The sequence below is a fragment of the Rana temporaria genome, chromosome 12 (genome assembly GCF_905171775.1).
Source record: "Rana temporaria chromosome 12, aRanTem1.1, whole genome shotgun sequence".
NCBI lineage: Eukaryota > Metazoa > Chordata > Amphibia > Anura > Ranidae > Rana > Rana temporaria.
The window spans coordinates 100,857,282-100,871,180 of record NC_053500.1 but is presented as its reverse complement, the minus strand read 5'-3'; the positions used below and the strand labels follow the sequence as shown (position 1 = coordinate 100,871,180).

At 43.0% G+C, this 13,899-nt stretch overlaps 1 protein-coding gene across 2 annotated transcripts in view; it reads right to left on the bottom strand.

Annotated features, from left to right (window-relative positions):
- The window catches only part of ARHGAP23 (Rho GTPase activating protein 23), a 259,682-nt gene that overhangs the window by 56,735 nt on the left and 189,048 nt on the right, over positions 1–13,899 (bottom strand). For both annotated transcript variants that reach the window (XM_040329852.1, XM_040329853.1), the window contains exons 18-20: positions 8,999–9,072; positions 4,631–4,720; positions 4,333–4,458 (exon numbers count right to left, since the gene is read on the bottom strand). In XM_040329852.1, the coding sequence (XP_040185786.1) occupies positions 4,333–4,458; positions 4,631–4,720; positions 8,999–9,072 (290 nt within the window). The remainder of the gene's footprint in view (positions 1–4,332; positions 4,459–4,630; positions 4,721–8,998; positions 9,073–13,899) is intronic.

Here is a 13,899-nt window from a genome sequence, read left to right as displayed (position 1 = left end):
ATAACCAAGGAGTGGCTCTGTAAGAAGCATATCAAGGTTCTGGGGTGGCCTAGCCAGTCTCCGGACCTAAACCCAATAGAGAATCTTTGGAGGGAGCTCAAACTCTGTGTTTCTCAGCGACAGCCCAGAAACCTGACTGATCTAGAGAAGATCTGTGTGGAGGAGTGGGCCAAAATCCCTCCTCCAGTGTGTGCAAACCTGGTGAAAAACTACAAGAAACGTTTGACCTCTGTAATTGCAAACAAAGGCTACTGTACCAAATATTAACATTGATTTTCTCAGGTGTTCAAATACTTATTTGCAGCTGTATCATACAAATAAATAGTTAAAAAAATCATACATTGTGATTTCTTGATTTTTTTTTTTTGATTATGTCTCTCGCAGTGGACATGCACCTACGATAACAATTTCAGACCCCTCCATGATTTCCAAGTGGGAGAACTTGCAAAATAGCAGGGTGTTCAAATACTTATTTTCATCACTATGTATAAGCTATGCTTTAAGAAGGCACGACACACTGACACTCACACACACAAAGACATACTTACTTACACCCACTTTGAAAGATAACACTGACATATTTACTCAGACTGACAAGGAGAACAGACCAGAAGTCTAAGAAAGTCATTTCCTGTTTCTTCTTCAATTTGGTAACTCTAAGAAGACAGCATGGAAGACTAAAGCTGTTAGTATGAAGGTCACTTGCTTTCATAAGCTTGCTGCAGCACCATCTATTCTATTTTATATATTTTTACCTACACTGAACTGAAATGTAATATCATTTTTTCATTGTGTTTATGATGCCACCTGTGTGATAATAAACTCACACGTTATTTTCAAGTCAACCTGACTATGAATGCTGTTCATTCAGAAACGCCCTTGAGATACAAGAATATTAGATATTAATAACTATTTTTCAAGCGCCAATATATGGCCCGTTCTCTTACCCTCTTCAAAGTGTTTCTGTTGTAGAAAGAATCTTTTATTCTCCGCTAACTGTAGGGACACATGTTTGAGCATAGACTGAGTAGCTAACCATGTTCTCCTGGTACTATCAGTGGGGTCAGCAACATAATCAGCCTCTGAACGCTGCACCTCTGCTAGGACTATCATTTCCCATTCCTTAGTGCTTGATTTAATCTGGGATAATGAATTGACCGCGTAAATAGGCTTTAGCAGTTTCCCACACCGTACTCACATCTGCGGAACCCATATTGTATTTAAAAAAATCAGCTGGAAGTGCCGGAATCGGGTCAGGGTCTGGTAGGAGAGACAGCCAGAACGGGTCCGAGATCTGCCTTGGATGGTACTGAGAGGAGTCAACCATGGGCAACAGGAGTTCATTACCCAAACCCAAATCTATCCTAGATAGATCCCCCCCCCCACTGAGGCTGAATGACAAGAAAATACTCTGGCTTTCGAGCTACGCATTCTCCAAACATCTGTAAGGCCCATAGAAGGCGAGCAAAAGGAGTAGGGCCTTGCCCTCCCAGTGGCAAGACACCTAGATGAGATCTGAGCTTGTCCTTCTCATAATCTAGATAATTATTGAAGTCTCCCAGGACCAGTACCGGGATGCCCGGAAGACGGGACATAAAGTCAGCTAAATTTTTGAGGAGGCCTGCCGAGAACGGAGGAGAAATGTATAACCCTGCCAATACACATTTCGTCCCATAAAGGGAGCACAGAAGAAATATACAACGACCTTCAGGACCTATTTTAGCATCTATAAAAGGAAAACTGAATACCTTGTTTTATCAGGACACTCACTCCCCTTGAGTACACTGAATGAGTAGCGTGGTATTGATGACAAAACTGTCGTAAGGCAAATTTTGGAGTAGGCGTCGAGGGGAGAGGAGTCTCCTGCAGGCAAATCACATCCGCACCCAACCTCTTGATCGTGCGAAGCACGGCCAGACGTTTGACAGGATTGTTCAGACCCCGTACATTCCAGGACAAAAATCTAGTTAGCTTAGACATTGCAATTCTATAACAATGAAGATAGGAAAAAGATTTATATGTGCAATAAAAGTATAGACCAGGTAGTTAGAGCAATAAGCACGTAGAAACATATACCAATGTACCCAAATCAAAGGAGGTGGGGAAATTGTCCGTTCTACAGTTGTGGGAGGCAGGGGTCACAAAACGCAAAAAAATGAAAAAAACAAAAAGGTCATGGTGGAAGTCTCATAAAACATGAATATAAGGAAACCGACTGTCTTGCCAAGGGGCTGCGAGAGGCCTGTACCAGACCATCCTGGGGGCAACAGTGGAAGCGCACATTAGTGTCTTAGTAACTTCTCAACAGCTAGAAACAAGTACCTTTGCAACAAAAGCATTCTCCACCTTGGTACAGAAAAATGGAATTAACAGACATGATGCGTAAGGGTCGTACGATGCCATTCATGGAGGAGCAGGACGCAGGTTGCGAACGATTGTTCTTCCCGGTTCAGCCATTGTGCAGCTGCGGAGGGAGAATCCAAATATTGCACTGAGCTCAACACCTCAACTCGTAGGGGGGCAGGGTACAGTATGGCATATTTTAAGTCAAGATCCCTGAGGCGGCACTTGACATTCATGAATTTGCCCCGTTGTTTCTGCAGCTCAGCGGAGAAGTCTGGGAAAAGAGACACTTTGGTGTTATCAATTTTCAGGGCTGCCAGTTTTATTCTAGCATTGTGCAGAATAGCATCCCTATCCTTATAATTAAGGAGTTTAAACAAGCGTGGAGGAGCTCCCGGCTGCAGAGGCCTGGCAGGCACCCTATGTGTACGTTCCACAGAAAACAGAGAGAGAACACTTCCTTTCCAAAGGCATTAATCAGCAATTTCTCAATGAACTCCACAGGATTTTTCCCTCTATTCTTTCCGGCAATCCAATCGCTCTCACATTGTTTCTTCTCATCCTATTCTCTAAATCTTCCAAGCGGGAAGAATGTTGTGCGACGAGATGATTATTATATGTGAGGTCCCTCTGCATGGGCGCCATGTCATCCTCCATGGAACTCACTCTCTCCCCTAAAGCAGATGTCCTCTCCCTCACCTTTTGGTCATCCTGCCTCAGAAAAGTGATGTCCCTTAGTGTGGGTTCTCCTTCCATACTAGGGCTAGTGGGGACATGAGGCCTAGTAGACACCCTCTCTGGGGTACTCACTGTGTCCCATACAAGGCCGGAGCTGGCGGTGTCTTTCAAGGGCACTGTGTCATCTGCCTCAGACACTCCACCGGATGAATCCTCTGGTGTGCTGGAGGAAGCCGCGGGATCCGTGGTGAGCGGCATGGAGAACAGGTTTTCAGCTGCCTCCCTGTGTTTCTCTTTAAACAAGAAGGGACGTGGAGGAGCTCCCGGCTCCACATGAGGTCTGCAGGCTTGGCAGAGTTCTGGCTCTTTGCGGAAGACATCGGGGAGGGAGAGAGCCGATAATGTCCGTGTTTCTGGGATCTTCTGACACCCGTCGTATCTTGTGTAGAGCAATATAAATCAATTCCGCAGAAGTAGTTATCAGAGTTTCGGCAGAGCTCACTAGAGATGCGTCCTGCTACATCTGTTGCCTGGCCACGCCCCCCCTTCCACCATTCCGTACATTACTGTACACCCCCTTGCCTTGTACTGCTGCCAGTAAGAATATAGGAGGAAAGCTGGGAAGCAAAAAGTGTAGGGTCTGGGAGGAGGACCAGAGGGCTGGAGCCATCTGACAGAGTCTGGTGAATGCTGAGAACAGGGGAGGTGGAGACATAAGGCGACTGCACAGAGGTGCAGGATCTGTAGGGGTTATGTCCTCCTCTCTGCTGCCAACTGCTCATAAAATGTGGGGACAGATACCAGGGGATTGCTGCAGCTGCAGGAGAGGTGTAATAGCCACATAAAAATGGCCTGGCAGGCCATATGCGGCCCGCGGGCCTTGTGTTTGACACATGTACCTTCGAAAAAAGCTTTTTCAGCGGTGCCCGGTCATTGCTGAGAGGGCTGACATCTTCTCCGCTCTTTCTTCTGGGTCCATGGGCTCCTGCGCTGTGAGTGGCCGGAGTCGCGAAGCACGTGGGTGCCCTTAGTTCCGGCAAGAAGCTCTGAACCTTCAGAGTGCATGCGCCTATGACATCAGCGGCTGCAAGCGGGCTTTACAGTGTAAGGCCCATCTCCAATAGAAGTGCATAAGTGAAAACCCATTGTAGAAAATCTAATCATATGGGATGATGAAGATCAGAGCACGGTAAAGTTAAATATAGATGCAGACTAATATATTGCAGAGTGAGAAAATCTACATGTACATATCTTACAGTTTACCTAAAAATTGCCTACTCTCTGCTCATTTCCTATATGATGTCTGCTTACATGTTGGATCAGCGTCTCTACAATCTTATATCGATCTGGCATATGTGTCACCATGTCTGTCATGTTATCTTCAGATGTCCGGACAAGCGTAGGGCCAAAGACCAAAGCCAGATTTCGAGGCTCCATCTGAATTAAAATAAGCAAAGATTCTGTGAAGGTGAAAATTTAATCATGACAGTTTCTTGCTACAATAAAGAGATGCTGAATAAATGCTGGTCTGGTGTATAGAATGGCATGCGTTTCATTTTGCGCATTATAATAAGTCATTTTGCATTTAGTGTGTCCAAAAAATGCCTACCTTGTTTTTTTCTGCATGGTCAGCTACTGTTTTTAGATGTCGAACTAGGAATCGCAGTGTCTCATAATAGTAAAATGGGAGCTCCTGAATCTGAGAACAAAGAGCAGAAATCAGAATTTCTAGTGCGAGAAAGAAATACAAACAATGGAGTACACAAAAAAATGAAAACAAAAGTACTGCACTTGGATCTTAATGTAAAAGATAATAAAATATAATATATACTACATATAAAAAATAAGAACATAAAACATACAATATAGTACTGTTCTGTATTTATTAATACTAATATTACCAAAACAAATGTCAAATGCACTTTTGTTTAATGGAGGCAGTATAAGCACTTTAATATGATCTGGCATCAGCCTTTTTCAGTGCCTATACAGCAGAGCTTAGAAAGGGTGAGGAAGAAGCAGCACAAGGAGCCAGGTGCTACAGTGCAGGGAGAATGCAAATAGGATAGAGAAGAGGGAATTATCTCAACCAGCTGAAGAGCGTAAATATTAGAAATATTGAACTGAAACAAAGAAAATCTGATCTTTGCCCCTGCTAGATAGTGCTTTGTTGTGTGGCAGAACAGTGTAAATCTCTTTGTTGTGTGGCAGAACAGTGTAAATCTCAGGACTAGGTGGACAGAAATACACATACAGTAACACAGCTGCCTTATATGCATGTCATTTTTGTTTTTAGCTTTTCACCTAGAGTTCAGTTTTCACATAACTCCACACGCGGTAAAGCATATCATATGTGCTGAGGTACGATTCATTGTAAATTGCACCCGAACAAAACTTCAAAATACACACATACTGCAATGAACCACAGCACATGTGCCATGTGTTTTGTGCTATAAAAGAAAGCCATCTGTCCCAGATTGTCACGTGTTAGGCACCATTCACATTTTCTAGCTTTAAGCCTGAAGCTCCAAAACGCTGAAGGGGAAAAAAATCTATTATTCTCGATGGCAGTGGTTCCCAACCGTGCTAGTGCCGTGACCCCTTGATACATTTTCCAAAGTTGTGGGGACCCCTAACAGCAAAATTATTTTCATAGCGTGGGTTGTCAGCATCCAAGGCAGGCCAAGTAATTTGCGCCCCCTAACCCACGGACATTTAATGCTCCCTGGGTCCTTTCCACTCGTACAGTATTAAAACCCTTTATGGTAAATTTTAGGCTGTACCACTCTTTCTCTTTGTTCTCCTTGCTTTCCCTTTTATCTCTCTATATCCTAATTTCTTGTTTTTTTCTCCCAATCCTATTCTTTCTCTACCGTTTTTCTTTGTTCCTCCCCCTCTTTTTCTCTCCTTTCCATGTATTCTCTATTTGTATTCCTTCTCTTACTCCTTGGTGGAGAGAATGAGATGAGCGGCAGTGCTGATGGGGGTGGGACCATTGGCAGTGCTGGTGAGGGGTGGGATCAGTGGCAGTGCTGGTGAGGGGTGGGATCAGTGGCAGTGCTGGTGGGGGGTGGGATCAGTGGCAGTGTTGGTGAGGGGTGGGATAAGTGGCAGTGCTGGTGAGGGATGGGATCAGTGGCAGTGCTGGTGGGGGGTGGGATCAGTGGCAGTGCTGGTGGGGGGTGGGATCAGTGACAGTGCTGGTGAGGGGTGGGATCAGTGACAGTGCTGGCAGAGAGTTGGGATCAGTGGCAGTGCTGGCGGGAACCTGGGATTAGTGGCAATGCTGGGGGGAGTTCTGATCAGCCAGCTCTTGATCAAGGTCATCTAATGATCTGAGAACTGTAGTGGGGACTTTTAATGGCAACTATAATCACAGGTAGTGTTATTCGCTGTGTTTCTGCCTAAAACTGCGACGCTCAGGTGTTAATGGTGCCTTTCAGACAATTTTTTTTAAATGGGCTGTTTAATGCAGTGTGCCACAACTAACATCAACGTTGAACTGCACTCTAAATTGTACTTGATTATAATGATTGAGGTAAGGTGTGACCATGCTATAGTGTTAAAAACTGTCCAGCAGATGCTGGGGGGCAAATGTCCAGCATCTGGACTTTAAGCGTCAGCCTCAGACCACATTGATAACGGAGGAGACTGTTTTCTTCTGCTTAGACAGATTAGTCAGCAATTGATCACCACTCTAAGATTCCTCATTACTAAGAATTGGTAAAGATTAGGCACCACTTCCAATGAAAAATGGCAGGGCCACGTCTGAACTAAAGTGGCTGTAAACCTCAGACATGAAATATGAACAAAAGACATCCCCTCTATACTATAGTGTGTACTTGTCTCAATTAGGAGCACTGAGCATTTTTGTCTGCTGCTTCGTTCCTCTGCTATCAGCACAAGTTTTCCTGACAAGAGAAAAATTGTGACAGGGGAGGGACCTCCAGCAGAGTGACAGCCTCATCTCTGTTCATGTAAGCCGTGTGAAGGGGATGTGTCTCTTCACTCCAATCAGCTTAGAGAAGAGATGGCTGTATATATACTCCAAAGACATGCTGGTAGGTAAATTGGATCTCATCCAAATTGGCCCAGTATATATGTATATATGTGTGTATGACTGTGTGTCCCTAGCGTGTCATGATCCTACGGGGTAAAAATGACTGCACCAACCAAGCAGATACTGGCTGGAAAAAGCGCCCAGAGGCGATTCAGTTCGCATGCGTTGCGCTATACAAGTCATTCATTCATTCATAAAACAGGTACAACTTATGTAGAAGAATAGGTTTCATCTCTGTGTATCACCCAGTTTTAATTTCGTCGACTAAGACGACTAAAACATTTTAGTAGACTAAATGAATACTATTTTAGTCAACTAAAATACGACAAACTAAAACAATTCAGATGACTAAAACTAAAATGCAATTTTAGTCAAAAGATAAAGACTAAAACTAAATTGAAATTTGACTTCAAAATTAACACTGGTCTGTGGTGCATGTTCATAACTTAATACCATAAATAATAACATATTTGATTTTTCACTCCAGCAGTATATACTGAGTTTGGAAATTGTAGAGACATGTTAACTAATGCATTACAATTTAAAGGGGTTGGTTGTAAAGGTAAAAAAATGCTTCCCTAAATAGCTTCCTTTACCTTAGTGCAGTCCTCCTTCACTTACCTCATCCTTCGATTTTGCTTTTAAATGCCCTTATTTCTTCTGAGAAATACTCACTTCCTGTTCTTCTGTCTATAACTACACACTGTGATGCAAGGCTTTCTCCCTGGTGTGGAGAAAGCCTCTCGAGGGGGGAGGGGGCAAGCAGGAGTGTCAGGACGCCCACTAACACACAGCTACTTTCTCTATCTGCAAATTAGAGAGTGTCTTGACACTCCTGCTCACCCCCTCAAGAGGTCTTTCTCCACACCAGGGAGAAAGCTTTGTATTACGGTGTGTAGTTACAGACAGAAGAACAGGAAGTGAGGATTTCTCAGAAGAAATAAGGACATTTAAAAGCAAAATCGAAGGATGAGGTAAGTGATGGAGGACTGCACTAAGGTAAAGGAAGCCATTTAGGGAAAAAATGTTTTACCTTTACAACCCCTTTAAATTACACCCATTAGATTTTAGACAACCAAAATTAGTTTTAGTCAACTAAAATGTACTGGAGATTAGAGTCAACTAAAACATAGGACATTTTAGTCGACTAAAATCTACTGGAGATTTCGTCGACTAAATACGACTAAAACTAAAACAATTGCAAAGACTAAAATGGGACTAAAACTAAAATGCCTAAGACTAAAACGAAATTTGCTGCCAAAATTAGCACTGGTATCACCTGAGGCTAGTCACTTTACTGGGTATATGTAAGGGTTTACAACCACTTTAACCTAGGAAACGGGAGAAGGGCACTTGAAGCCCCTGCAATCAGTCTATGACATGGGTTATGAAAATCACAGCACTGGACCTGAAGCAATGTATCCCTATACTAGGCTAACATGATACACAAAGCCCTGTGCTGGTAAAAAATGTGTATCCAGGTATGCCACAGCTGGGACATGGCAGTTGCACTGAGGTAACCAATTTAAATGAACTGGGAATACTTGGACTGGTTGACTGACTAGAGAGACTTCTAGGATTTATCCTCTGGCCAAATTTCAATGGCTAGTCTTCAGTTTTTGAGGCCTGTTTTTACATCTTCCTGTAGTCCGCATAACTGATAGTTTAACGAATATGTATGTTTGTGTCTCTCAAATGGATGTTAAGAAAAATATTTTATATTGAATCCACACAACAAAAATTTGGATTTTATTAATGTCAAGGCAACAAGTTGCAGATTGCTGCAGGGTGCTTTGTGATCACAGAGGATTACTAAATACTAGACATTTCAATCATGAAAGAATTCCTATTTATGGTCTGCATAAAACAAAATTGTGAACAGCAATAACAGAATAAGTATAATTCCTTTCTTTTTACCAGTTTGCGAAGCCTTTTCATCCTCTCGCTAGAATTCTCCAGGCGATTAGCTTCGATAAATTCATTATATTTGTCTATAAAAATAACAGACAACAGAATATAAATGCACATTCGCCAAGCTGAAATATCATCCAGGCAATATGAAGCTTATTATCAAGCTTGCTATGTGCATCTCAGAGTTTGTAGGATAACACCAATGTAAATTTTACTGTGGTTTCAATAAGAATTTTACACTACGTGGGTTTGATAGCATGCATTCTGACCTACTTTAAGTGATCCACGCTGATGAGGAGTGAACACTAACTTTAATAGCAATAAGGAACAGACTAGAGAAGTGGGATCTCCATGTCTTGTGATGCACTCCAAGTAAAGGATTTTACAGGTAAACCAAAAAAACTAAAAATTTCTTAAGTACATCACAGGACACCGAAAACTTAGTCATGAATATTATTTGGCATGTCCCAAAGCACTGACATGAGCTCCTCAGTCTCATCACTAGTCTCCTCCCCTACGCTTTTGCTTAGGGGAGGAGCCTAGTGATGAGACCCAGGAGACTGAGGAGCTCAGTATCGTATCTGATCGTACTATGCGCTGGTTTTTATCTGACTGCGTGTGAGTTTTATGTACACTGTAGAGTCCATATATCAGCATATTGCGCTATGTTTATTCTTTCTGATTCATTTGAGAACCGTGATACCTGAAGCATTCTTGGAACCGTTATAACAAGCATCCGAATCCGTCAATATTGAGCTTGCAATCAGTAGTGAATGCTGCATGTTAGGAACTATCTGCAGTGATTATCCAATGATCAAATCAGCTCATCTGCACCTGTTTGTGGACGTTCACGCAATTCCTTTGATATTTATTTATCAATACACCTTGGATGTTTTTTATTTTTATATTTACATTTACATTTAGTTATTGCACTAGCACTTTCTTCACAGGCGTGATTGGTATTTAAATAGGTTGATTTTAGCGCAATTATACAATTTTTTATTTTATTTGTCACAGTGTTTGGAAACACCATTACCTAGTTGCAGCTTTTATCATTTAATTACCTACTCATCTATTATACAAGTATTGGGATCCCATTTTTCAATTTTTTATCAGCGCTTTAGTCACTTTATACTATATGATCCTTGCTGGATCACCCAGGAAGCACTGACACTCTTGGTGGAAAGAACCTTGACCAGGAAGTAGAAGAAATGCATCGAGAAGCAGCCCGACCATTGACAATTGCGAGGACCCTCCAATTGTGAGGAAACTTGAACAGCTAGAACATCCAAGAAGAGAAGCACCTTCTCTTTAGAATGTTATACCCTTCTCATTAGGATGCTTAGAACAAAAAGATGGCAACACAATGCCCTGAGTCAGATGGAACAAAGAACCCACCTTAGGTAAGGCCTCAACACCATCGTGGTGAAGAATCAGAAATGTTTTCTTGCAGGAAATCGCAGCCAAATTAAAGATCCTTTCAGCCAAAGTAATGGCAACCAAAAACCTCCGGAAAGGTTCAAAAGGAGATGTCAGACAAGGTCAAATCAAGGTCCCAAAGAGACAAGGGAGCAGGGCATACAGGTGAAAATCCTGCACAAAGGCTTTTACCAAGGAATGAGGGCTTTGGAACAGAACAGCCAAGATCTTTCCCCTGATGTTACTTAAAGCCTGAGGACAGAAAGAAGCCAAAATACACCATGAAAGCCAGCAACTGTAAAGATGGGAGATTAATCCCTGCAATAGCAATTCTGACTGATGTGGAGGAGCCCGCGTCTCGTCTGTCAAGAGATTTACAATGTCTGCATAACACTTTCTTCTTGGCCAAACAGGTACAATCAGAATCACCATAATGCCCTCTACCTTTATTTTGTGCAACAGCTGAGGAAGGAGCGGCAGTCGAGGGAAGGCATTGTTCAGGGAAAATAGATATTGCAAAAGTCTGAGGATCTCTGGTCCAGGAAACAAACCTGTCCAGCTTATTGATGAATCCGGAAGCCAAGAAATCCACATCTGGTGTCCCCTACAGCAGTAAAGTCTCTGCAAACACTTCCAGGTGAAGGGCCCATTTTCTCATATTTAGCTGTTGATGGCTGAGAAAGTCCACCTGCCAGTTTACCACATCAGGAATGTGCACAACAGAGGGGTTCTGACCATGAATCTCTGCCACAGACCAGCTCAGTTTTACTTCTTTCTGAGCAGCGTGACCCCTTGTCACTCCTTCATGCTGTGACATGGTTTGCCTGCACCCCGACGGGGGGACCCCGATGACAGACAGACTAGTGTAGGAGAGCAAGCCGAATCATCTGAAGTTACAGGATGTTGATTGGCAACATCCGCTCTTCTGGTGACTATGTTCCCTGAACAGAGGTTCTCCAAAACACCATCCTAGCCTGACAAGCTGGCATCAATTGCCAAAACCTTCCAATTCATTAGTAGAAAGGATCTTCTGTTATTCAGTATTTGTGTGGAGTACGACCATTCCAGAGCCAACCTGGTCTTGGAATTCAGATGTATTGGCAGATCCAGAGACTCTTGTCCTGAATTGACAGGATACAGTATTAAATTGTAGAGCTTACGAATGAAACTGAACTTTGAAAAGGAGCTGCTACCAATTTCCCCAGCACCATCATGCAGACGTCAATCAAGGGGCTTTCCATGCCATGGCTTACTGAATTGTCACCCACACATGCGTAGACACGCGTAAATGATGCAGCTCCTGATCTGTCAATTTTGAGCGCCAGAGGTATGTTGCTCAAGTCCCATACCATTACCAACACCTAACAGCCTAAAACACCAGGGAACAGTGGGGAAAGGCCACATTGTCCACATATAGAGGCACTCACCATTCTGTATCCAAAAAGTCTAATTGCCACCCCTCACAGCAGGCACACCCCACAAGGTCTTCAGAGACTTGACTTCCCTTAAGGGACTCGCTGCCCTGGACATGTACAGCACCCTGCATGTAAGGTCACCGAATACCCCAAAGATCACGGTCAGCAGAATCCTGGGCCAAACATCAACATCGACATTACAGGCCATCCTGACTTTAGTATGGGAGGTTTGGGTACTGATCTTGTGCTAGAGGTGATCATTCCAGATGAAGCCTTTCCTTTTCCAAGCAGGGGTATGCAGAATAGATATCAGGTCGCATCCATCACCATCCATTTCAAAATACTATACGCTGACCCTCAGGGTTGATGCCTTATCCTTCGAAGCACCTGGAAAGGTTCAGATCTTGCGCTCTGTAATATCTACACCTCAAATACAAATCAAATACCTTTCTTAACTAAAGTCTACAAATTATTGTTTGCAGTATCTCATCATTTTCCGGTTATTGGAGTAGACTTTAACATGCTATTCTCTTCTTGTCTAGACAAGTGCTCTCTGAAGATTGGGAAATCTTCATCTACCCAGGAAAAACACCCTTTTTCCATCAACTAACCAGATGAAACACTTTGTTTTACGTGTGGCAAACAGCCGACCCTTCAGATAAACAATTCCCTTTTAACCCTCACACTCACAAATCACACATTTTTTCGTAAACACTCCTACTTTGAAAGTATGCACCCGCTCCAAAATTAAATTTTGTGGTCTGACCTGGCCCCTGTTATGCTATCCCTGGCATTTCTAAAATTACTTTTGACTTAAACATGATCGGCTGCAGTTCCCTGATGTTTGGTGGAAGAGAGGATCTGTTTGGAGACGTGACCGGCTACCGTGGCTTTTCCTGAGTGATCCCTTGTGTGCTGAGCTCTCTGTGACAGAAATCCAACAAATTTGGTAAGCGGCCCCTCTGCATATCATTTCTCATCTGCTTGGTTGAAACATATGATGAAGATCTGCTTCTTCGTTTTTCTGATTGAAGACATTTTTTCACAGCCGACTTGAAATGGACACTGTCTTGCATTGAGTCGTATTGAACTTTTTTAGTTAACAACACATAACCTATTTATTTGCACTTTGTTTTGCATTACAAATTGGTTGTGCAATTGACCTTACTTTTAACATTCCCACAGGCTTATCTGGCTGTGACTGTTCCCCACCCTTTTCCATGTCAGAATTAAGGGTCCCTTCCTGAAGGCCATTATTCACCTATACACATCTCCAACTGCGTCCTTTAGAACACCATATTCTACTTCCCCTCCTCTCATTATTTCCAACAGTACCAGGCAGGGATGCCTGCTCTCCCCTCTTCTTTTTTCCCTCTGCATTGAACCCCTGGCGGCCCACATCAGACAAAACCCTAGCATATGAGGCACCCCGGTTCAATATTAGAGACTTTAAGATATCTCTCTTTGCAGATGACATCCTCCCAACCACAGATATCACTCTCTAACCCCCGTAGAGAATTTGAACAGTTCAGTACGCTCTCATCAAACACTTCAACAACTATACCAATTGTTCCCTTATTCCTGGAAGTCCCCCACTTTAAAACACATAGGCGTGAATCTTAGACCCACCTAGGACATGCTTATATAGGAAAATTTCCCTCCTCTGTACAGCATGAATGCTCTTCTCTCTAGGTGGAAACCCCATTAACTTTTCTTTCTAGGCTGAATGGAAAACTTTAAAATGGCTATCCTGACCAAACCCCCCTATCTTTTTGAGACACTACCCATTCCTATCCTGTCCTCTCGCCTGCCAAAAATTTCCAAACCAATTTGCTTTAAGGTTAAATTCACCTTTGGAACACCTTTCCCACTTTTTTAGGGTGAAACAAGTAACATATTCCAGCATCTGTAACATCTACCCCTCGATCGGTCCTCCCTGTGACAGCGAGCGGAGGATCCCCTCCCCTCACCCTCTGTCACAATTTTAAAACCGTGTGGCCATGTCTATGGCTTGTAGTTTTTAATGAGCTGTGAGGGTGCTGCTGAGCGCTTTCATGGTCCACTGATCTTTCT